General features: G+C 42.3%; 1 protein-coding gene across 3 annotated transcripts in view; it reads right to left on the reverse strand.

The window, feature by feature from the left end:
- Positions 1-21,744, reverse strand: part of LOC144122125 (CUE domain-containing protein 1) — a 280,883-nt gene that overhangs the window by 27,855 nt on the left and 231,284 nt on the right. For all 3 annotated transcript variants that reach the window (XM_077655663.1, XM_077655664.1, XM_077655665.1), the window contains exon 7: positions 5,959-6,063. In XM_077655663.1, the coding sequence (XP_077511789.1) occupies positions 5,959-6,063 (105 nt within the window). The remainder of the gene's footprint in view (positions 1-5,958; positions 6,064-21,744) is intronic.

A 21,744-nucleotide genomic window follows, 5' to 3' on the forward strand; every position in this document is an offset into this window, starting at 1 on the left:
GTACACAACTGTGTACACAGCGAAATTGAAGCTCTTTTTGAGACTGGCTTAAAGCTAAGGGTGATGAGTATCGTAAGGCATGGCACTGCACAGTTTGCAGGCGCTCGAAAACGCGAGCACTGATTGTGCAACGCACACAAGATGATAGCCGCCCTGGTGAAACTGACACGTACCTAAAGATCTGGATGAAAGCAATCAGTGATAAGCTGGATCAGCTGCTGCCTCTTAAGGAAACAATTGACGGTATTGAAGACGCATTGCAGCTGTTAAGCGACCAGTATGACAATTTGCTTTCCCGCACTGAGCGAAACGAGCGCGAAGTAAAAGAGTTGAAAAAGGGGGTGGAAAAAGTCGAGGCATGAGACGATGAAGTCGGCCTGTTAAAGAATGAACTAGATAACCTTGAATGAAGGAACCGCCGCCTTAACCTTGAATTCCATGGCATCCAAGAGACTACGGACGAAAATCTTCTTGATTGATAAGATAAATGCACTGACTGCCAGAAAAGAACTTCCAGAGCTCTCGCAAAGTGACGTTGTGGCAATTCACCGCCTGCCGGCAAAGAAAGATAAAACGCCAGGTATCATTTCTCACTTCGCAAGGCAGGCTGAAAGGGATGCGTGGTGGCAAAACAGAAACTGTAAGAAATGCACGACGATACCTTCATACTGGAAAACATGACGAAAAGAACCCGTGCGCTACTGTTTGAAGTTAAGAACAGGGCAAAGGTAAAGAAGTACAAATACGTGTGGCATAGCAACGGAAGAATCCTGGTGCGAAAGGCTGACGGGCAAAAGGCAGTACTGGTTGCTAGCGCTGACAACCTAGATAAGCTCGCCTAGAAGAGGCTAAGCGGACAGCTAAGAAAGTGGCGTCCTATGTTTTGCTGCACGATTTTCGAAAATATATAGGAAAACCGTTTCTTCAATCATTCAAATGCTTTCATCTGAACGTAAGATCAATAAAGAATAAGAGACTAGGTCTGGAACTACTTTTTGAGGACCTGAATGAGTCACTAGATTCTGTGATGTTAACCGAGACATGGTCAACTGACGACGTTTACCGACTTGCTGGGTATGAAACTTACTATTTAAATCGCTCCGCTGGACGGGGTGGAGGGGTGTGCATTTTGGTCAAGAAAATGTTTGAATGTGAGCTGCTTGAAGAATTTTCTACACTTACCCAAGATTATGAAGTTGTAACTGTTCACGTGCAAAACGACGTATTGGTCGTCTGTTATAGGCCACCAAATGGAAAAATGGCACTTTTTTTACTATTTAGACACATTGTTCTCGTTCATTAATATGAACTGCCTTAATGTTACATTCGGTGGCACCATTAATATCAATATGTTGAACGCTTCTTTGCAAAATAACCTGGCTGTCTTGTTGAACTCTCATGGTGTTAGGAACACAATCGACATTCCAACGAGAGTGACAGCATGTTCATCCTCCTTGATAGATGTGTTTCTTACCAATATTGATGCAAGCAGGATTAATGCAGGTGTGCTAGCCTCAGATCTCAGCGATCATTTACCTATATTCTTACATGCCAAAGGTCAGTTAAACAACAGAAAAACACGGCATACATAATTTGTTCAACACATAACAGAGCAAAAACTAACACTGTTCTATACACAAAATTGCGCAGACTTCGTGGGATCCAATCCTTTTCAGCAAAAATGTAAACACTGCATATGATATTTTTCTGGAAATATTCAAGCCAAATTATGAGCAAAGTTTTCCTCTAGTCGCAGTAAAAAAGAGTAGAAAGGTTCGAAAACCATGGGTTAGTGCAGAGCTTACCGCGAGAATTAGAGAAAAAAATAAGTTATACCACCAGTTTATCCAGAGCAAAGATAAAAAGTACTGCTAGAGTTTAAAGCCTATCGTAATCGCTTAGATAAAGATATAAAGAAAGTGAGACATGAATATTTAGACAGCATATTTTGCCCTGCAGCAGGCTGGATGGACATAACTTGGCACAGGCTTAGCTCGATGCTAAGCAACAAAATAGCGCCTCATAGAGTCTGTAAAAAAAAAGTAATAAATGACACAGACCTCACCAGAAAACCTCTTGCAGATGCTTTCAATAAATATTTTACAAACGTCAACAGAACCCCGACTTTTAACGAGCTTCCGAATTTTCCGCGCAATTCAAGTTCGATGTTTCTGACTCCAGTCAATGAAACAGATTACAAATATAATATTAAACCTAAGAAATAGCGGTGCCAAAGACGTTGAAGGTTTTCAAATAAAACCAATAAAATTCGTTGCCCACCTCCTTGCTCCATGTCTAGTGCATATATTTAATCTATGTTTTGAGCTGGCCATATTTCCGCATAGAATGCAGGTTCCTCGAGTAAGTGTACTGTATAAAAAAGGTAACAAGAGTGATATGGGAAACTACCGTCCCATATCGATACTTCCCACCTTTTCCAAAGCTTTAGAAAAGGCCATTTTAAAACGAATGACAACTTTTGAAGGAAAACATATAAGCTGCTAGCCAACTCCCAGTTCGGTTTTCGCAAAGGATTCAGCACGGAACTTGCACTTGTGACCCAAAAGGAACACATCTTAAGCAGGCTGGAAGAAGGAAAGCTAGTTTTGGGCTTGTATGTCGACTTCTCTAAAGCTTTCGACACTATCAATCATGCAGTGTTGATAAGGAAGCTGGAACATTACGGCTTTTGCGGAAAAGCCAGTGCCCTTACCGATTCCTACTTAAAACACCGTACCCAAACAGTAGCCATAGATGATTCTTTGTCCGACCCACTTCATGTTTTCTACGGCGTACCACAAGGGAGTATTCTGGGCCCCTTTCTTTTTAACTTGTATGCGATCAATTTGTACAACATAGCCCGATCCGCTGCATTTATAAACTATGCAGATGACACAAGTATATTTTTTACAGGAGAATCAAGCGATCAGACAATAGCTGCAGCCAATGTAGCGCTAATGAAGCTTGATGAATGGACACAAAAAAATAACCTGAGGATAAACGCTGATAAAACAAAAGCGGTTCTGTTTCATAGTAGAAACAAAAACATCGATACACAAAAAAAAATTTAGTACGCTCAACTGGCGTAGAGATTGTGCCTCGCTTTAAGACTTTGGGCGTCATTTTTCAAGACACAATGTCATAGGATGTGCACGTCAATTCCATTGCAAAAAAGTTGTCACAAATATATAGTGGGTATAGTTTCTCGAAATCGTCATGTATTCCCTCGCCACATTTTGATGTTAATTTACAATAGCCTTTTCTCCTCTAGACTGAACTATTGTCATTTGGTATGGGCATCAACTACTAAATCCAACATTGAAAGGTTGCTCATTTTACAAAAAAAGTTTTTAAGAGCTGTAGAAAATGTTTCAGTGCACTCTCATATGCGTGCATTATTCACAAAGTACAACGTTATTCCATATACAAACTATTACGAATACCGGCTTTGCAAACTCTTCAAACAAGATGCTAAATACAATAATGGTTTTATTCAGGAAATAGCTAAAGACTTACAATACACGCCATTTCGAGCCATGGAAGGTTAATACAAGCAGAACAACATACGGCCTTCAAATGTTGCAGAACAAACTGCCAAGGATACTGAACAGTTTAGAAGTTCGAAATATACAAATTGAAAAAATTACATTCAAGACATTAAGAGAGTTTTTCAAATTGTAGTACACAATTTCTTGTTCTTGTTTTTTTGTTTTTTTTTTGCATGAGATATGCAGTAGTATGTAATTCCACTCTTCAGTTATCATGCATGTACTTCGTATTATTCCATGCACTGTAGCCACGATTTCTTCTGTTATGACTTAGATACTATTTATCTCCACTGAGTACTGCCAATGCAGGGGGCCTGCGGCCCTGTCAAACTGGCTACTGGCAGCTTTTTCTGCAGGCCTCCTACATCATGTATAGTGATGTAAATAAAGTTCTATTCTATCTAGCAATGATTTCTTGGTTTTGGGTGAATTTAGCACCATTCATGTTGCAAATACTACATTTTTTGCACCATATAGTGGATGTAATAAATAATACTTCACAAAGAGTGAGCTGGGTAGCATGTTGTCAGCCATTTTTATATACATTTCTCGACCTGTAAAAAATAACTTTTTCTCAATTTAAACATCAATGTGCATAAAATAGAAACTTACTCCACGATCCCTCTGATGTTTACACTAAAAAATCCTGGAATTTAGATGCTGCTAGTTTTAACCATTTGGCATTTTGAACAAGATTTCACACATGCCCATGATAAATAATGAAAGGGTGGCGTTTTGCACTACAAAAGAAAAGTTTCTTCATGAGGTCTGAACAAATTCTTAAAAGACTACACACACCAAATTTCTGCTAGCGTATTTACCTCTTTCAAACGACACTCTAAACATTGGTATATATGGAGCGTCCTGTGGTATTCGCATACGACCGCTGAATAATTTATAATTGAATTTCTTCGTGATGCTGCTTCGGTTTCATCAACTGAACAATGGGTGGTGATGCGTAGTTAATATTTAGGTCAGGCACAGAAAAATGGCAATATAACTGCTGACACGTTGTTGGTTGTCAATCTACCTATTGAAACAGGCTGGTTTAAATTCTTTAGTGAGTTAGAACTATGTATCAGCATTTATATTGACGTTTTTTTCGTGCAGCACGTGACCTAAACATCAACTACACGTCATAGCCATCGCTCAGTTGATGAAACCGAAACCGACACAGCATGAAAGAACAAGTTCAATTATATATTACTTAGTGGTTGAAGGCGAAAACTGCATGGTTATGCATGTACTCTAATGTCTAAAGCATCATTTGAAAGAAGAAAACATGCAATAAAATTAGGTGTCCATAGCTGACCTTTAAGGTAAAAAAAAAAAAAATATTTTCTTTTTGATAGAAACAAACAATGGCGCCTGGAAGGGTTAACTTGAGCTTTACATTGGTCCTCACTCTTTTCTTGCCCGTCCTTGCCACACGCCATACTGCCCTCCATGCTGTCATAGCGAGGAACCTCCACAGACGCCCACTCTGGGCTCTGAAGAGCAAATACACACCAAGCACAATGAATGATGGTGAGGGAAAACAGCAAAAAGCTTAATGATAAAAATGCACATTGCCAACGCAAGAAGGCTTGCCATCGAACACCCTGTCTGATGGCACCGATGCTGCTCCTGGTGAAATTTTAGTTTATCATGTCTGATTGTAAGGGGCATGCAATCTCCGTTTTCGAAAAAAGATATATGTGCATTAGAGTTTGGTAAACATGGCATGCCACAAAATCAGCCACTTCTCAATGCACAAAACTTGGGTAGCACATTTGGGCACTGTAGAGAACAGTCACCCCTATTACAGAACTAGATCCTTCCACTGCAAACAATGCACGAGCTACTGAGTCAATACACACAAAGGAATAGCATAGCAAGAGGAATGTCAAATGCATGCGACGGCAATGTGCTAACAAATGCCAGGTTCACAGCCACGAAAAGTGTTTAACATCATGAATTGACATTTGACACTTCGAGAATCCTATTCGAGATCAAGAAAAAGAAATAGACATGGGCAGGGCATGTACCGCGAAGGTGAGCTTACTGATGGCTGTTACGGGTAACAGATTGGATTCCAAAAGATGGTGAGTGTTGCAGGAAGTGGCAGTGAGTCAGATGGGGAGAGGAAATTAGGAAGTTTTGTGGGGACATGGTGGCTGCAGCTGCCAAAGGACAGAGTTCATTTGAGGGATACGGGAGAAGCCTTTCTCCTGAAGCGGGCATAGCTAGGCTGATGACAAAAGCCGTAAACAGTGTCACTTTCCGTTTGTAATGCTCTCAGCAATGTGACTCACGACCTTTTTCCTAAGCATTTTACCCCGGAAGAGCCGAACACCAAGCCAGGAGGAAGTCTGCTGAATGCGAGGCGGATGCTCTACAATAAGGTCACCACTTCTGTTGATGCTCATACCTTTGCCCATGTTTTTGAGCCGCTCACGGAAGGCTGCGTCTGTCTCCTCCGTGTGGGGTAGGGTGCCCCAGGGTTCGTCTTCTGCCCCAGCATCAGTGGGCTGCCCTGGATCACGAGGAAGAAGAACAGATCAGGGGACTTTACTGCACTGTCTCGGAGACAGCTGCATCTGTATTACAAATCAGATACTTTCATCTTTCACAGACTGAAGAAGCAGAAGGCATGTGAAGCACTCAAAAAGAGGTCCCCAGGTGAGGACATTATTCAAAGACAGTGGCTGACTGGCACACCATCACTAGCCACAGTATGCCACTGAACACTCACAACTGAGAATGCCACATGCTTGAGTGAAATCCCAGAGCTTCACCACACCAATCCAGTGCAATGGTACTGCTTCAAGTTCCCACCATGACACTCTTCCTTATTCATGATTTTTTTTTTAATTTGCCCATCACGGACACCTTCATGCATGCCCCTCTGATGCCCTCACTCACTGAAAACCACCTCCAGCAACTTTTCTACACTGTCTACTCAATCATGTCACTGTACTGCACACTTCTTGTGCACACTGTTTCATTGTCATGCTGGCATTTCACTGCTTCATTAGCTCGAATATGATGCAGCAAGATGCTTACTTGGGCAAACTGGTGCATCTCTCATTGAGGCACAAGGGCAGGATGGTGGCACCACAACATGGGAACTCTCCTCACTTAACCTAGACTCCTCGACAGCTTCTTGCACTTAATGTAGCTTTCCACCCCAGGGGCAGTCTACTGTTGTTTCTTACTAAACTCACAGCTGTTCTTTGTAATCACAGTGTTTCAGCACCTTAGTACTTTTACTGACATTCAGCTGTTCGGCATTAATATTCTGCTCATACATACATGCTTACTATCTGATCTAATTTACAGCATTTTTCTCTTATATCTTAGTGGAAAGTTTACAACTAGTCCTAGACCTGGATGACTCACAAAGGTAGAAGTACCACTACAGCTTTGAAAGCTTTTTCCCATCGAAAGCTTATACTTCAGACACTCTCCGTGTCATCCATCCTCAATTTTTTTTTTAGCCACAGAAAAACCCAATAGCTTTCAAGAGGTGCTAATGAACCCCACGTGTTTTAACTTCTATCTCATACTGTCTGACATGCATTCCAAAACAAAAATGCACAGTCATTTGCAGAATGTAATGCAATAAGTTTGCATTACCAGTATTGGCTATACATTTCACTTTTACGTTTTCGCCCCCCCCCCCCCCCCCCCCCCGAGACGGGGCAGCAAGTGGCCAGCTCACCGGCACCGGCTCATGGCAGACTTGGTCCCAATGTACCAGGCATGCAGTCAGCTGACTGGCACGTGGTGCCATCTGGCGCCCTCATGATGGATTAGGAAGGTTTAACGTCCCAAAGCGACTCGGGCTAAGAGGGACGCTGCAGTGAAGGGCTCTGGAAATTTCAACCACCTGGGGTTCTTTAACACGCACTGACAAGGCACAGTACATGGGCCTCTAGAATTTCGCCTCCATCGAAATAGGAAGGTATACAGCAGCCATTGCCTAGTGTTTCCTGTACAACAATCCCTTTTGTGATACCATGTGTATTTGCCTTCGCAAAGTCGTTTTCGTATGTGACAATTTAAAAACCCTGCATAGCTGGCACAGCTGAAATGAACGATACTGTGAACTAAGACTTATATAAAACAGAAAATGAGGAAATGAGAATTTTTGAACCTCATTCAAGCAGCATTTTGTGCACTTATGCGGTTACAGAGGATGGCTTTGCATGCGTGGAAGACGTACAGAATTTGTGGTCAAAGACAGGTAGAGATGTAGCCGTTAAATGCATTCCTCCATTAATAAAGTGAGCACAGAAAATACAGAGGGCGAGGCATGTACGGATTTATGTGTTCAGGTAGAACCTTGACAGTTTGCCAAAAATTGAATATTCCCACATAAAGTTCTTGCCATCATTTTCATAAAGAATATTTTATCACTGCCCTACAAAGTTACCCGAGACTATAAACAAGATGACCATATACAGCACCCCAAATGAGGAAACCATAAGTGGATTGATTGGTTTGATTTCGTGTAATGGAGCTTCACATCTCAAAGCGACTCATGCTATGAGGAACACAGCAGTAATGGACTCCAAATAATTTTAACCGCCTGAGGGTCTTTAATGTGCACTGATATTGCACAGTACACAGGCCTCTAACATTTCCCCACAATCAAAATTCGACTGCCACAGCTGGGATCGAATCCATGTCTTTTGGATCAGGAGCTGAGCACCATAACCACTGTGCCACCATGATGGCTCATCAGCGGTTTCAAGTACACCTTCCAAATGCAGGATATTGTCACAGTGCATGTTCTCTGTTTGGCCCCTGTATCTGGCCCCATAAACAAAAAATAGTGGGACAAAATTAGTTATCTTTTTTTATTTCAGAATACTGCAGGCCACTGCTAGGCCCAAACAGGATACTCCCATAATACTCCCATAATTGATGGTGGTGGATTGGGGGACAGGAGAGGTGAAAACTTACTTGGTGCTCTCCTTGACTTTAACCTCTGTACAAGATATTTTGCACCACTTATACACATATACATCTGCCACCTTTCCATATGCTATAACTATTTGCTGTGACCTCATTGCAAACATCCTAATCATATGTAGACTCCTATCAAGACCAACCCGGTTAAGTCAAATTCTATGATAATATGAACAATACAAGACCCTTTGGTTGGTTTCCCATAGACTGCATGTAAAAAAAAAAAAGCCAGAGTAAAATGAACCACTTCACATCTCCTGCAGTTCAGGCACACTTTTGCACCGACCGCAAACTCTGTTGACTCTGTCAGTACTTGTGGAGTGGCTATGCATAACTCTCAAGGCAAAGGAAAAAAATAAAAGGATGGTTTTTCGAGAGAAAGCCTCCCTGAAAATTCAGGAAAAGATGTGGGGAAGCTGTCCTGTGGGGGTTCTTTCTCACGGCTTGACGAGTGCTGCAGATACACATCTATGGACAGACTCTGGCGTCATGCACTTAACATGCACTGCATGCTGCCGCTGGCAGATGAAAAGGCACATGGTACACCTGCTTTTTGGTTTGGGGCTTAAGCAACTCAACTGATTCAGTGCTCCAACATTTCCTTTCGCAATGCCGGAATCTTACATGGCCAGATATTGGTGTTTTATGTGTACTGCCTGTGGTGGACAGAAAGATGTACGGAGCACTGCTCGTGGAACTGGTAACAGCCATGCTCTAGAAGATGTGATATAAAGGCGAGAGGTAGTAACAAACAAATTATGGAGGCACCTAAGCAATTCTTATGATGCGTAAATGCGAGAGCACTGCTTTTTGCAGAGTTGTTGGGGGCTTGTGGGGGTGAACACTGTTTAGCTACAGTAGCTCGCTTCGCACATTTCACTGCGTTGCGATGGTCGCATACTTCATTGGCAATGAACTGCACCTCCAGCCATGCTTTTCTGTCTCAGCTGATGATGCAGACGTGAGCAATTCAACTTCTACGATGAAGACTTCATAGTACTGCAACCTGACTCTTGAAAAGCTGAAGGCCAACTGACGGCAGTGGCAGAGATTTGCCCTTTTGTGTAACCTCAAGCCGCGTTTATATGAATACGACAATAGCCCATCACATTTCCTAGTGTATCTCGCAGAGGTGACATGCCACTGTATAGGTGTACAGGGGCGATGGAAAGCAACACGAACAAAGTGGAGCCTAGGTGCGCCACTGTTTGCATTTCTTTTCATCATGCTTTTACTTCGGTGGTAGCAAGACACAAGAGTCGTCCGTTATGCATTCTAGGACGACTCTAACGTCTTTTTCTTACCACCCAGGCAAAAGTGCGATCAAAAAAAATTTGAGCAGTGGAGCATGTAGGCTCCGTGTTATTTGCATACCTTTACAGCGCGACAGTACCACATCAAGTCAGGCGAGACAGTGGCATCTCACCCAATGCATGCAGCAGAGGGTGCCACCCGCTCCCATCTTGAGCCTGGTCTGCTTTGTTATGCGAGTGAGGGGGTATTGTAAGCGACCCAAGGGAGGAGGAGGGGTACTACCCCCAAACCTCTTTTCATTCATTGGGGAAGTCGACTTGCCCTTCTCGGAGGGGGAGGGTCACAGTGATGGTGATGGCACCTCTGGCATGTGTTTCTGCCACAGGTTTCTGGCTATGGCGAGGTTTTTGCACAATGAGCCAAGTAATGCGCTCGCATAAAAAAAAAAGAAAGCATGTGAATTTAGAGCCCGTACTGTATGGCTAGCCAGCTGAGCACCCTTCAGAGCTAGATAAAAAACGAACAAAACAAAAAGACAAACAGAACAGAAATACACAGAATAGAAGAGAGCAATAGAGATGCTTTATGCCTAACCATTAATTTAGCTCACTTCATGCATAGCACAACAAATGCTCTCATTTTTGCCTGCAGAGCAATATTATTCACTGTTTTCATATAACAGATATTTGGACTCGCCTTCAATAATATGCTTACATAAACTTCTGAGGAGCACTTGCGATTAAAATATTATAAATATGAAAAAGGGCAATATGTCAAAATGTAAGCAATTTTAAATGCGAAAAAAGGCAATATGTCAAAATGTATGCAATGTGCCAGTGATGTGACTGGCCAAAGTCATCTCGGAGCCGCTTCTGGAAGCGAAAAATGCGTTTTGGTGCAGAAAGGTGAGCGTTTGGCACAGATTACAGATGTATGAAACCAAGAAAAGGATCACGTGAGGCATGAAAAAAATGACAATATAACTGCTAATATGTCATTTATTGTCATTCCAGCTATTGAAGCAGGCTGGCTTCAGGGTTGTAATGAATTAAAACTACCTATCAGTTATTATATTTTAGTTTTTTTCATGGCTCACATGACCTAAACACCAACTTCACATCACAGCCATCGTTCGGCTGATGAAAGCGAAACCAAAAAAGGACATCAAGAAGAAATTCATTTATAAAAATATTTAGTGCTCGTACGCAAATACCACATGGTAAACCATAAATTTAAATGGCTAATACATCAGTTGAAGGAAGAAAACATGAAAATAAAATTAGTGTCTACGGTTCTTTAAGCAAATACGGACTTGTGGCACAGGTTTGATGCAGATTACTTGTATTTTGTCATTATGTAGCCGTATGCAGCAGGCTTTGTTGTTTGATGCAGTTTGGCACAACTGGCACAGCAATCACATCACTGATACACAGTAGACTTCTGTTAAGGCAAACTCAGTTAAGACTAACTCTCAGATAAGATGAACAATGTGAGAAGACCATTTCGTTGGTTCCCCACAGCAGTCAATGTAAAAAAAAAAAATCTGCCTAAGACAAACTGTTTCATGCATGACTCGGTAATGGTTTGGTTTATGGGGGTTTAACGTCCCAAAGCGACTAAGGCTATGAGAGATGGCGTAGTGAAGGGCTCCGGGAATTTCGACCACCTGGGGTTCTTGAACAGTACACGGGCCTCTAGAATTTCGCCTTCATCGAAATTCGACCGCCGCGGCCGGGATCGAACCCGCGTCTTTTGGGCCAGCAGCCGAGTGCCATAACCACTCAGCCACCGTGGCGGCTCGCATGACTCGGTTATGATGAACTTTCACAGGGACTAGAAACCCCGGCGACCCCCTGCGGCACTCACGGGTTGTCTGCGCAGCAATGTGGAGCAAAAGAAAAAAGTACAGGCTTTTTTTTAACCTTTACACCTTTTTTTTTTAAACTGTGAGAGATATATCGATGCATTCTAATGTGATGAATTGTATAGCAAGGCGGCCATTATGTACCTTGTACGAATCAATAATTAATTAACTTACACTAACTAATAAAGATTTCATTTTTGTTTTAGGAGCAAGGTTATATTGCGAACTTGATGGCTGTCAATATCAAAGGTGAGCTGTGGTGCTAAAATTTTTAAATCAGCAATCTGTTTCAAAAATATTGGACATCAAAAATACGCATTTTAAAGCTCATTGAGCTGGCTCTCCCACATTGCTTTAAAACCACCTTTAAAACCACATTGCTGATTAGGAAAATTTAAAAACAGGGCTCACCTTTGACATTGACAGCCATCAACTTGGCAATATAACCGCGCCCCCTAAAATCAGAAATAAAAAGTTTATTAGTTACTTTCGGTTAATCATCTAACTATTGATCCATATGAGGTACATAATGTATACCCTGATATCCAATCCAGTGCAACAGACCACACCGACATATCTCTAATAATTTTCAAAATAAAAATCAGCAAAGGTTTAAAAATATATGCAAGGTGATAAATTGTATTAATGCGGAGAAAATGCGATAGCATTCTTCTTTTGACTCACCAATCTATTACAGGTCTGATTCTACTCCAATCACGATTCTTTTTCGGGTCTGAGTCCATTGCCTTTCACTCCCCAATCTACTGCAATTCTGATTCTATTCCAATTCTGACTACGCAACTATGCAAAGTGTGTTCCACTGTTAAATCACAGTGAGTCCCCACATCACTACTGGCGAGCAATTAAGCGATGCGCCACTGCACTGCCAGGTGGCTGTTTAAAGCACAGCCATCAATGGGGCTTATGAGACCCAGGTTGCTCTTATTCCTGAGAAATGCGAGAAAGAATAGCTTCAGCAAGAGTCATTTTTGCAGGCATAGTTCTTGGGGATGCTGTACATTTTGCACATAAGCCTCATGTGTCCGAGCCATTTCATTGTTAGTCATTTTCATTTTTGCTGACTCATTCTTCACCCGACATCTCCCTCATCACCTCTACAACTGGAGAAGGGGACAGTTGACAGGTGGAGGCTCCGCATTGACGCCATTACCGCTGGACAGTTTTTGCTTTCATGGCGCACCAAATGCTATTGCATTAAAAAGTGCCACGATACTGTTACGTGACGGCAAGCAGGTGAACACAGAGCGACATAACAGATGGCGATGGGATGATTTAATGGTGGTGGGCCTAGCGCGAGTGCTCCATGCCGAGCCACTGCGCACTTTGTTGTTTTCGAGTCCGTGACAATATATAAAGTGCTTCCATTCAACAGAGCCCACCCTAACAAGATAGCTACTGTGCATCTCGTGCCATCAAGCAGAGAAGCTGTCTTCTGTGGGCGTACTTCCTTTGAGGGAAGCTTTCTTGCCGATGCGGAAAAGGCAGGGTACATTGGCATCATGCACGCGTCACGTGCCACGCGCTGCCCCCAGTGGACTAAAACGCATGTAGGAGACCCGCTCGTTGACTTAAGGATTAAACAGTCAGAAGCCGAATTTTTGACTCACACAGCATCACAATACACATTATCACAGCGCACAGGTGGCGAGATATCGGTGCTGCATGGCTGTGGCAAGGGCAGTGCTTGTGGCGGATGGAAAGAAACAGGGCACACCTGCTAGAGTGGGTGACAGCTACACTGCGGAAGGAGCGAGATAAGAGGGAGATGCATAGCTTACTCCTGGCTGCACCTTCAGAGCACTCGGAGCCTCAAAAATCAAGTCAGGAACAAAAAATAAAAACAAACTAGTCGCTGCGCAAGCGAAAGAGGGAGAAGCGAGACCAATGCGTGTTCTCAAGTAGGACAATGTGGCTTTGTTTTATGCCCTCACTGGTCAGCTTACTTCACGGATATAGCCATATATGCTCCATCTGCAATGACCCTCGCACTGCATGGTCATTTTATTCACCATTTTCATGTAATGCATACTTGGACAAACATAGCGTGCTCACATCTTTTCAATAAAATGTTCTGTTGGGTGAGTTGGCTCATACTGGAAAAGGAATACTTTTAACGTGGAACAACTAAGAAAGGACAAGGACAGAACACAAGACACGACAGAGTGCTTAACTAATTTTTAATGGCAGAAGAAACAGTCATTCTATATAGTGATTCCATGTACAGAAACTGCGCACATGCCAAAGACTGCGTACACGCACAATGCCAGGGAGGCTGTCGACCACACACCCTCGTCTCCTGTCCTCGTCCTTTCTTAGTTTTTTTGCGCTAAAAGTGTTCCTTTTTCGCATCTTTTCTGGGGGCACTTCTGTTAAGATGACCTTCAGATAAAACGAACAAATTTTCTGGTGTTCACCTTCAAGGCAAAATACTGTACATGATAGCAACACTGATATCCTGTTTAAAGAAATGAGCCTGCTTACAATTCATGAGTTTTAAAAAGCAATGCCCATTACAAGGACATCCTTGGATGTATCGCACAGTTACGTCATAAACAATACACACGCAGCACCTGCAGTACTAAGCCCTGGGAAATTCTTAGAGCATGCACCAAATACCGGTGATACTCATGAAATCGAACTAGTCTCAGAAGGATCAACATGTGGAACTGCATCATTTGCTCTGCTGACCGAGTGGTTCGCCGGAATACTCAGTCTGTTGTTGCAAGACTGTTGCTGCAAAAATATTTCTTGGAAGGGCTGTTACATGCATGTCTACAAGCTGGCAAAACAGAAGAGCCGCTAAGTGTCACTGGGTTATTTTAAAGTGAAAGCCTTTCTTGGCTCATGAGTGGCGTGGACAGAAGTTATAAACGGAAGTTGTCCGTGCAAACTGTCAATCATAAGTTGTGCGGTAAATAAAACAAAAATGTAAAAGTTGACTTAGCAACAGTTCTTAAGCAACGTTTATGTAATGAAATAAACCACAAATTAAAAATAAAAACAGAGTTAAAATACATAGAAATAAAAACAAAATTAGAAACAAAAGAGGCAAAGAATTTAATAAATTGAAAATAAAATAAAATAAAAACAATTGGAGATCGCTTAAGCGCTTAAGCTTCATCTTTAAGAGGGGGACGCGACAGCGTGTTGCAGCATTGCCAAGAGGTCCACGGAACAGGAATGCCATCCTCCCTTCGGCACGCCACTGCATCGCGATGCAGTGGCGTTGCCCCTTGGACAATTTAAGGAAAGGAAATGACGCCTGTCTCACACATCTGGGTCGACATGTAAAAGAAGGAATATTTTAGACATGGATGCGGATGACACCCAGGCTTTTCTACCAAAGTTGCGTAATAAAAACCAAAAAACAAAAAAAATAATGAAAAATAAAGCCAGAATGAGGACGGAAAGGCTTTTGCATTTGTGCTCTTAAGCAGACTTAAATGCAATCAACTAATTTTTTTCTGGTGCCAGCAACACAGAGCAAGACACTTCTACACTGCAACAGCAGCTCTGGGTCTTGCCACTTGTGAACCAGTGTACATAAATGAGCACCTCTGCCCAGAAAACAAGATCCTTCTCGGTAGGGTTGTGAAGAAGAAAAGAGACAAAAACTGGAAATTTGCATGGGTAACCAATGGTAGGATCTTAATGAAGAAAGAATGAGACGTCCAAAGTTCTGCACAGAACTAAAGAGGAGGACCGTGACCAAGTAGTGTAGGCCAGTGACCCCACCAGGCAAAACAGTTTTCACCGTTCTACACAAATATGGGTTTTACGACTGACGAAGGTAATCTTGACTTTTGTAAGCAATATAACTTGTCTTGTTTCATTACTATACTCGAAGTTTTCAGGAAAATGAAAACTCATTGATAGCACTGTTATCTTAGCATGGATTCCTGTTTGATGTGGCAGCTTTAATGGAAACCTGGCTGAAAAGAGAACAGATTCGTGTGCCCGGATATAGACTAGTAACCAACTGTAGGAACTCGCTGTCTAGAGGAGGAGGAGTAGCTCTCTTAATCAGGCCCTCATTACAACACACAATAACTAATAACATATCAATTCATTATCAAACATTAGAATCACTTTTTGTAGAGTTTTCATACGGCATCATACTGGGCGTGGTATACAGGCCCCCCGGATCTAGCCTCCATCTGTTTCTAGAGAAAATGGATGGTATCCTTGAGTCGATACATACTAAACATACAGGCCCTGTTTTAATAACAGGAGACTTTAACATTGAGACTTCTACAGTATCGGCTTCTGAGTATTTACTACTTCTGCAGTCTTAAAGTATTACAAACTTCATAACTGAACCAACTAGAATCTCTCCTACATCAGCCACAATTTTAGATGATGATGTGCAAAAATGCCGATATATCTTTGGGAGTCTACAGTATGCCTATATCTGACCATTTACCAGTATTTGCATTCCTTCGCTTTGGAGCCACTGGTGACAGCTGTGAGAGGTCTCCACGAAAACCCAGAGTCAACTACAACTTATTACACAATGAACTCCTGCTGTGCCTTTAGTGATGGTGTTAATGCTGTATTTACAAAGTTTATTACAAATTACAAAGTTTATTACAAATTTACGTGATCTAATAACTCAGTGTAGTATGTACTCTAACTGCAGATATAGCGTGCCAATATGCCCCTGGATGACTACTGTTATACTTAATGCTATCAAAGAGAAAGACACATGGTGCCAAAAATCGAAGGTGCAAAAAAAACAACAGTTTCAATTTGCAAAAGTTTCGGGATAGTCAGAACAAAGTTTTTGCTACGATAAGGAAAAGGAAAAAAGACTACAACATTTCACTCATAGAGAAGGCCCAAGGAAATAAGAAGAAATGTGGGAGGTTGTTAATAAATAGAAAAACCGGCTCAGAAAGCCGCACCTTTTGATTTGGGAGGTGCCAATTCAGTAGAGAACTTTAATAGCTACTTTGTGAATATAGACACTCAACTAGCAAGCCCTCTGGTCTTAGATAGGGCCATCCCATTTACTGATACAGTAGCACACAATTTTCAGCTTGATGCCAGAGATTCTTTGGAAATCACCACAATAGTACTAGCTTGGCCAATCATAAAGCTCCAGGATCTGATGGCATAAGCGTAAAGGCTCTCAGGACAGTGTTGACAATCTGCAACTGGTAATGGCAGAGTTGTTCAATTTTGCTATGCAATAGGGTGAATACCAGGATGTTTTAAAATTAGCAAAAGTTACCCCAGTTTATAAAGATGGAGATCATAGCGACCCATGCAGCTACCAACCCATATTGGTGTTAAGCATTATCAACACTGCATTTGAGAAAGTAATATCAGTGCGGCTACAAAAATTCCTGCATGAAAATAATAATTACAGTTTCACAACATGGTTTCAGAGCTCAAAGGTTAACGGCGACGGTGGTGATGGAACTTACGCAGACTAATTGCTCTTCATTACACAATGGTAAGATAGCAGTAGTTATATTTTTGGACCTTAGGAAGGCTTTCGATACCATAGCGCATTCAGTTTTGTTAGACAAATTACAGCAGTATGTGTTTAATGGAAGAACTCTAGGATTTTTCACTAGCTACCTAAAGAACCGTCAACAGTACGCTCGTATAAATAAATTTTCATCTTCCGCCTAACAGTTCTAACAGGAGTACCTCAGGGTTCCGTCCTAGAACCAACTCTGTTTTTTCTGTACGTTAATGAGTCCAATTATGCAGAAATCTAAAACAGTCATGTATGCTGACGAAACCGCATTCGTTTTTTCTGGGAAAACACTGGAACAGATAGGCAACATCGTGAAAAAATAGCTAGTAAACTTGTCACTGTGGTTAAGGGCAAATAGCTGAAAGGGACCCAGCAAGGGTTCCTTTATAAGTCCTTAATAAAGTTGCGATATGTCTGGGATGTTAAAAGATGCAGCGTCATAATTAATCTCCAGCAAGAATTATCTCAATGCATTTTATGGAAACTGACATATATGCAGACAAAATTTGAACTTCCGCGTCTTCGCACCTTTCCCTCTCCTGTCGCCTCCACCGGCCCAACCTACTCGGTCCCTCCCCTACCTCTGCTGGCTGTGGCGGCGCGTGCAGCGTGGCCGTGGCCGCGGTAGCATGTGACGTCTGAAAGAATTTGGCGCCGTGAACCATTGATAACCCCCGGCTGCTGACGTCACTTGCACGACGTGACGTCGTATGCCAGGTTTTCACGCGAAAGCCCGGCACTGAACGTCGCCGCGAGGTGCGAAAGCGAGAATTTTTAAAAATGTATTATAAATTTCCTGCTCACTTTTGAGGTCTTGTACGCGGCATGGACGCTTGGTGGCCTGTACTCTAAATAGTGCAAGCATTTTAGAGCCAAGCTCAAACACCCCTTTCTGTGGCTCTTTAATACTTAACATCTCTAAAACAAAGTAGATAGTGTTTCGCTCTGCATACCTGCACATTGAGAAGCATTTCTAAAAATTTCTTTCAACAATTATCCGTTGGAAGAAGTTGACACTATAGAATATCTAGGCGTTGGTTTGGACTACAGCCTGAACTCGAAGCCACACACTGCGCATGTGTGTTCCAAATTACCATCATCATGTTATGCTCTACTCAGAAATAGAGCCCACTTAGACATAACTGTCCTGAAAATCTTTTACTCATCCATACTGCGTTGTCGCCTCACTTACTGTTGCTCGCCTCACTTACTGTTGCAACTCGCGGGCCTCTACCTTTAAAACCTACTTAGATCACGTTATACGCCTTCAAAAACTGGCGTTACACATTATAACATTCTCCGACACCAGCCAAGCCGTCCGCTTTATCAAGAACTTAAAATACTTCCGTTCATGCTTGTGTTTCAGATCAAGGTGTAAAGTACAGTGCGCAACATCGTTACCAACTACCAACTCCCAATCCGTATTTTTACTATGCCTACCAATAACACCAAGAATGCTAGCCGCCTCAACTTCAATCTCCTCTTAACATGCAACATTTATGGCCAGCGACTATTGCAGTTCTATGGTGCAAAAATTTGGAATGATGTCCTGCTTGAAGTGAAAATATCCACGAACTTTGAATACTCAATAAAAAAATTTCTTCTTTGTAGTATGTAGTAATTACATGCAGTGTTTCCATTTTTCTGTTTGTTTCTTTTTTTTCTCTTTTATGTCTGGGATGCATTTAATAATAATTGGTCTTTTGGGCGGGTAAAGAAATGGCGCAGTATCTGTCTCATATATCATTGGACACCTGAACCGCGCCATAAGGGAAGGGATAAAGGAGGGAGTGAAAGAAGAAAGGAAGAGAGAGGTGCCGTAGTGGAGGGCTCCGGAATAATTTCGACCACCTAGGGATCTTTAACGTGCCCTGACATCGCACAGCACACGGGCGCCTTAGCGTTTTTCGGCTGCGTTTTTATGGGATGCATTTGCACTATTTGTATTTGTGGTGCCAAGTCTGCGTAACTATGGGCCCAAACTAGCTACGGCTATGGGCCCAACAGATTCTGATGTATGGTTTATGTGTTTTGTTCAATAAATTACTGAATGAATGACACTGCAGCGCAACACTCGCAGGACCATGACAGCGCAGTTCTTGTTCACGCGAAAGCATGACTTGGCTATGTCGGCGAAGTCGTGTCTGCGAAATGTGTCAGCAGCCATTGTGTTGTTCTCAGAACAGTTAGGATGAAACGAATGATTGTAATCAATAGAAAATGATGTGAGGGTGATGAGCGACAAAATTTGATGTCGATAGGATGATTAGTAAATTAATTAGACCCAAAACAGTCGAAAAATCGTCAAACTAGCACAGACATCGATATAGTGAGTGGACGGGAAAACAACCATGGATGGCAAAATAGTAGAAAAATAGGCAAAGGAGTGAAAATAAAGTTTGAAATGGATTGAAATGTGTTTGACGAGTGATAATTAATCGACCAGAAAGTTAGACTGACATACAGTAATTAGCTAATTAATTAGAAGCAAAAGTCGTTGGACGGCCGAATAGGCTGTGTGGGGATATAGTAGGTAGACGGGACAGCAGCAATGGGCGCCAAATTTGAAAACCCAAAATGTGTGACTGATATGAAAGGGGGATTTAATTACAGTAACTGTGTGAACCTTCTTCTGAAATCCTGCTTAGAAAATAAAGAGGAGCAAAGAGAGGCAACGAGTTATCCTCAAAACCCATGGGGAAGTATTCCGAGTTTGGTCATAATAAAAGGCGTCATAATCTGCCGGAGCGTCCACACCTGATTGGTCGAAATGCCGGAAGCGGATGTCGGTTCGGTTGCGACTGTGAGCGGCAGCAGGATGTCACTGTGGTGTGATTACCGCAGCAAAACCTGCAGTGTCGCTATTGCTCTTTGCCGAGAAATAGAACACAACCAATGCGACAGGAAAAAAATTCAGCCACAAGTTTAGTTTCGTACCACATTCCACAGTAAAGAGGTAATATCAAAGCTGCTTTATTTACCCAATGGACTTCAACAAATAAAAACAATAGTTCAGGTACTCTTTTCTGTATCGTAAAGGCCGGAGATGTACTTAAATAAGAAAATATTGCACTCAACTACGCATAGCTTTGCAGTGACAGAAGGCGGCCGCTACAGCTGTCTATCGCCGATGGTAAATAAAAGGTAGCTACCTTGTTCACATAACACGGCGTTTCACATTTACCTTGAGGGTACAAGGGAATGGAGAGGAAAATTTGTAGCATGCACTCACTCGCTGCACAATGCATGCTCAGTGTGGTGCTGAACTAAGACGCCATGACGAGTTGCCGTCTGCAACATCACTGAAAGCAAGTTGCTGTTGTGATCAGACGGTTATGCAGATGGTAATTTACGTTTTTCATTCTTTTTACGCATGCACTGCAAAAACACAAGATGCCGCTGATAGGTTTTTAATCTTTCTGCAGCAAATAAATAAAAGGGATGGGCAAAAAAAATCTTCTTGCTGTGTTTCTTCATATATGTGCTGGGAGACTTCGCAGACAAAGTTTTCATAGGTTCGCCATGGTATGAAGTGCACGCGCATGCCCACACTGATGCCTGAAAACTAACTTGCAAGCTAACTCGCGAGATCGATGCCAAGCCACAACACCGCGGCTATTGAGAACTGTAAGTGATGCTGAGAAACCACCTTTGGCATGTCAAACGCGCCTGTGTGGTAGCCTGTCGCTGGCGACTGACCATCCGTGCACAAGAGCAGTTTCACACTGCCAGGCAATACACACGACCATGAAATGCACTTTTGCGCAGTAAACGCAAGTCTTTTACGGGACATTATGGTTTATGTTACATCATTCAACGTACACAGACGAGATAACTCCGCTAATAGTGGCGCCATCTGGTTTGAATGAAGAGAACAATTTCTACAACAACGTGGCCTCTGCGATCAGCTCAGGCAGCGCCGTGGAGGCCACAACAACAAGCCGGTGTTCGTTAGGCCTAGGAGTTGCCAAATCGTCCAACAAAATAAAAAACAAGCCAAATTTATCGTCCATCCAATTTATTATAGGAAAGATAAGACGAAGCAAAAGCCCCATGCCCAGTTTAAAGCCAGTTCACGAGTCGAAAAACGCAGTAACATCGACCAGTTTACTTCGAAGCGAGAGGCTCCACTTTCAAGTGCGCCGCCATGTTGGCTGTCCTGCATCTGCTAGGTGTTTGACGTCACGACGTTGGTTCCTTCGACCCTTTTTACTGCATCCAAACCATCCCATCCGCTTCCGGCATTTCAATCAATCAGGCGTGGCCGCTGAGGAAGATTATGACGCTTTTTATTATGGCACAAACTTGAAATACGGCCCATGTTTTCACATTCCTCCACGTAGGCAGACTTAAGTGCCCTCAAAATTTTTCAGCTAACATTTCTAAAGACTCGACCTCCCTGAAATAGAAGGTTCTACGTAAATACAAGGCACTATAGGTACTGAAGGAACTCTTAGTGCATTTCATGCACTAGGAGTTTTATGCAAATGAAGCTGAAACTGCAGGCCTTATTGCAGTGTGTGTGTATGGTGACATGGAATATTTTTTGTCTGCAGAGACCATAATTTAATGATATCATTCTAATTACATCATCCAGATTATTTTTGCACTCC

Source organism: Amblyomma americanum, chromosome 2, assembly GCF_052857255.1.
Source record: "Amblyomma americanum isolate KBUSLIRL-KWMA chromosome 2, ASM5285725v1, whole genome shotgun sequence".
In the NCBI taxonomy this organism is placed as follows: Eukaryota; Metazoa; Arthropoda; class Arachnida; order Ixodida; family Ixodidae; genus Amblyomma; species Amblyomma americanum.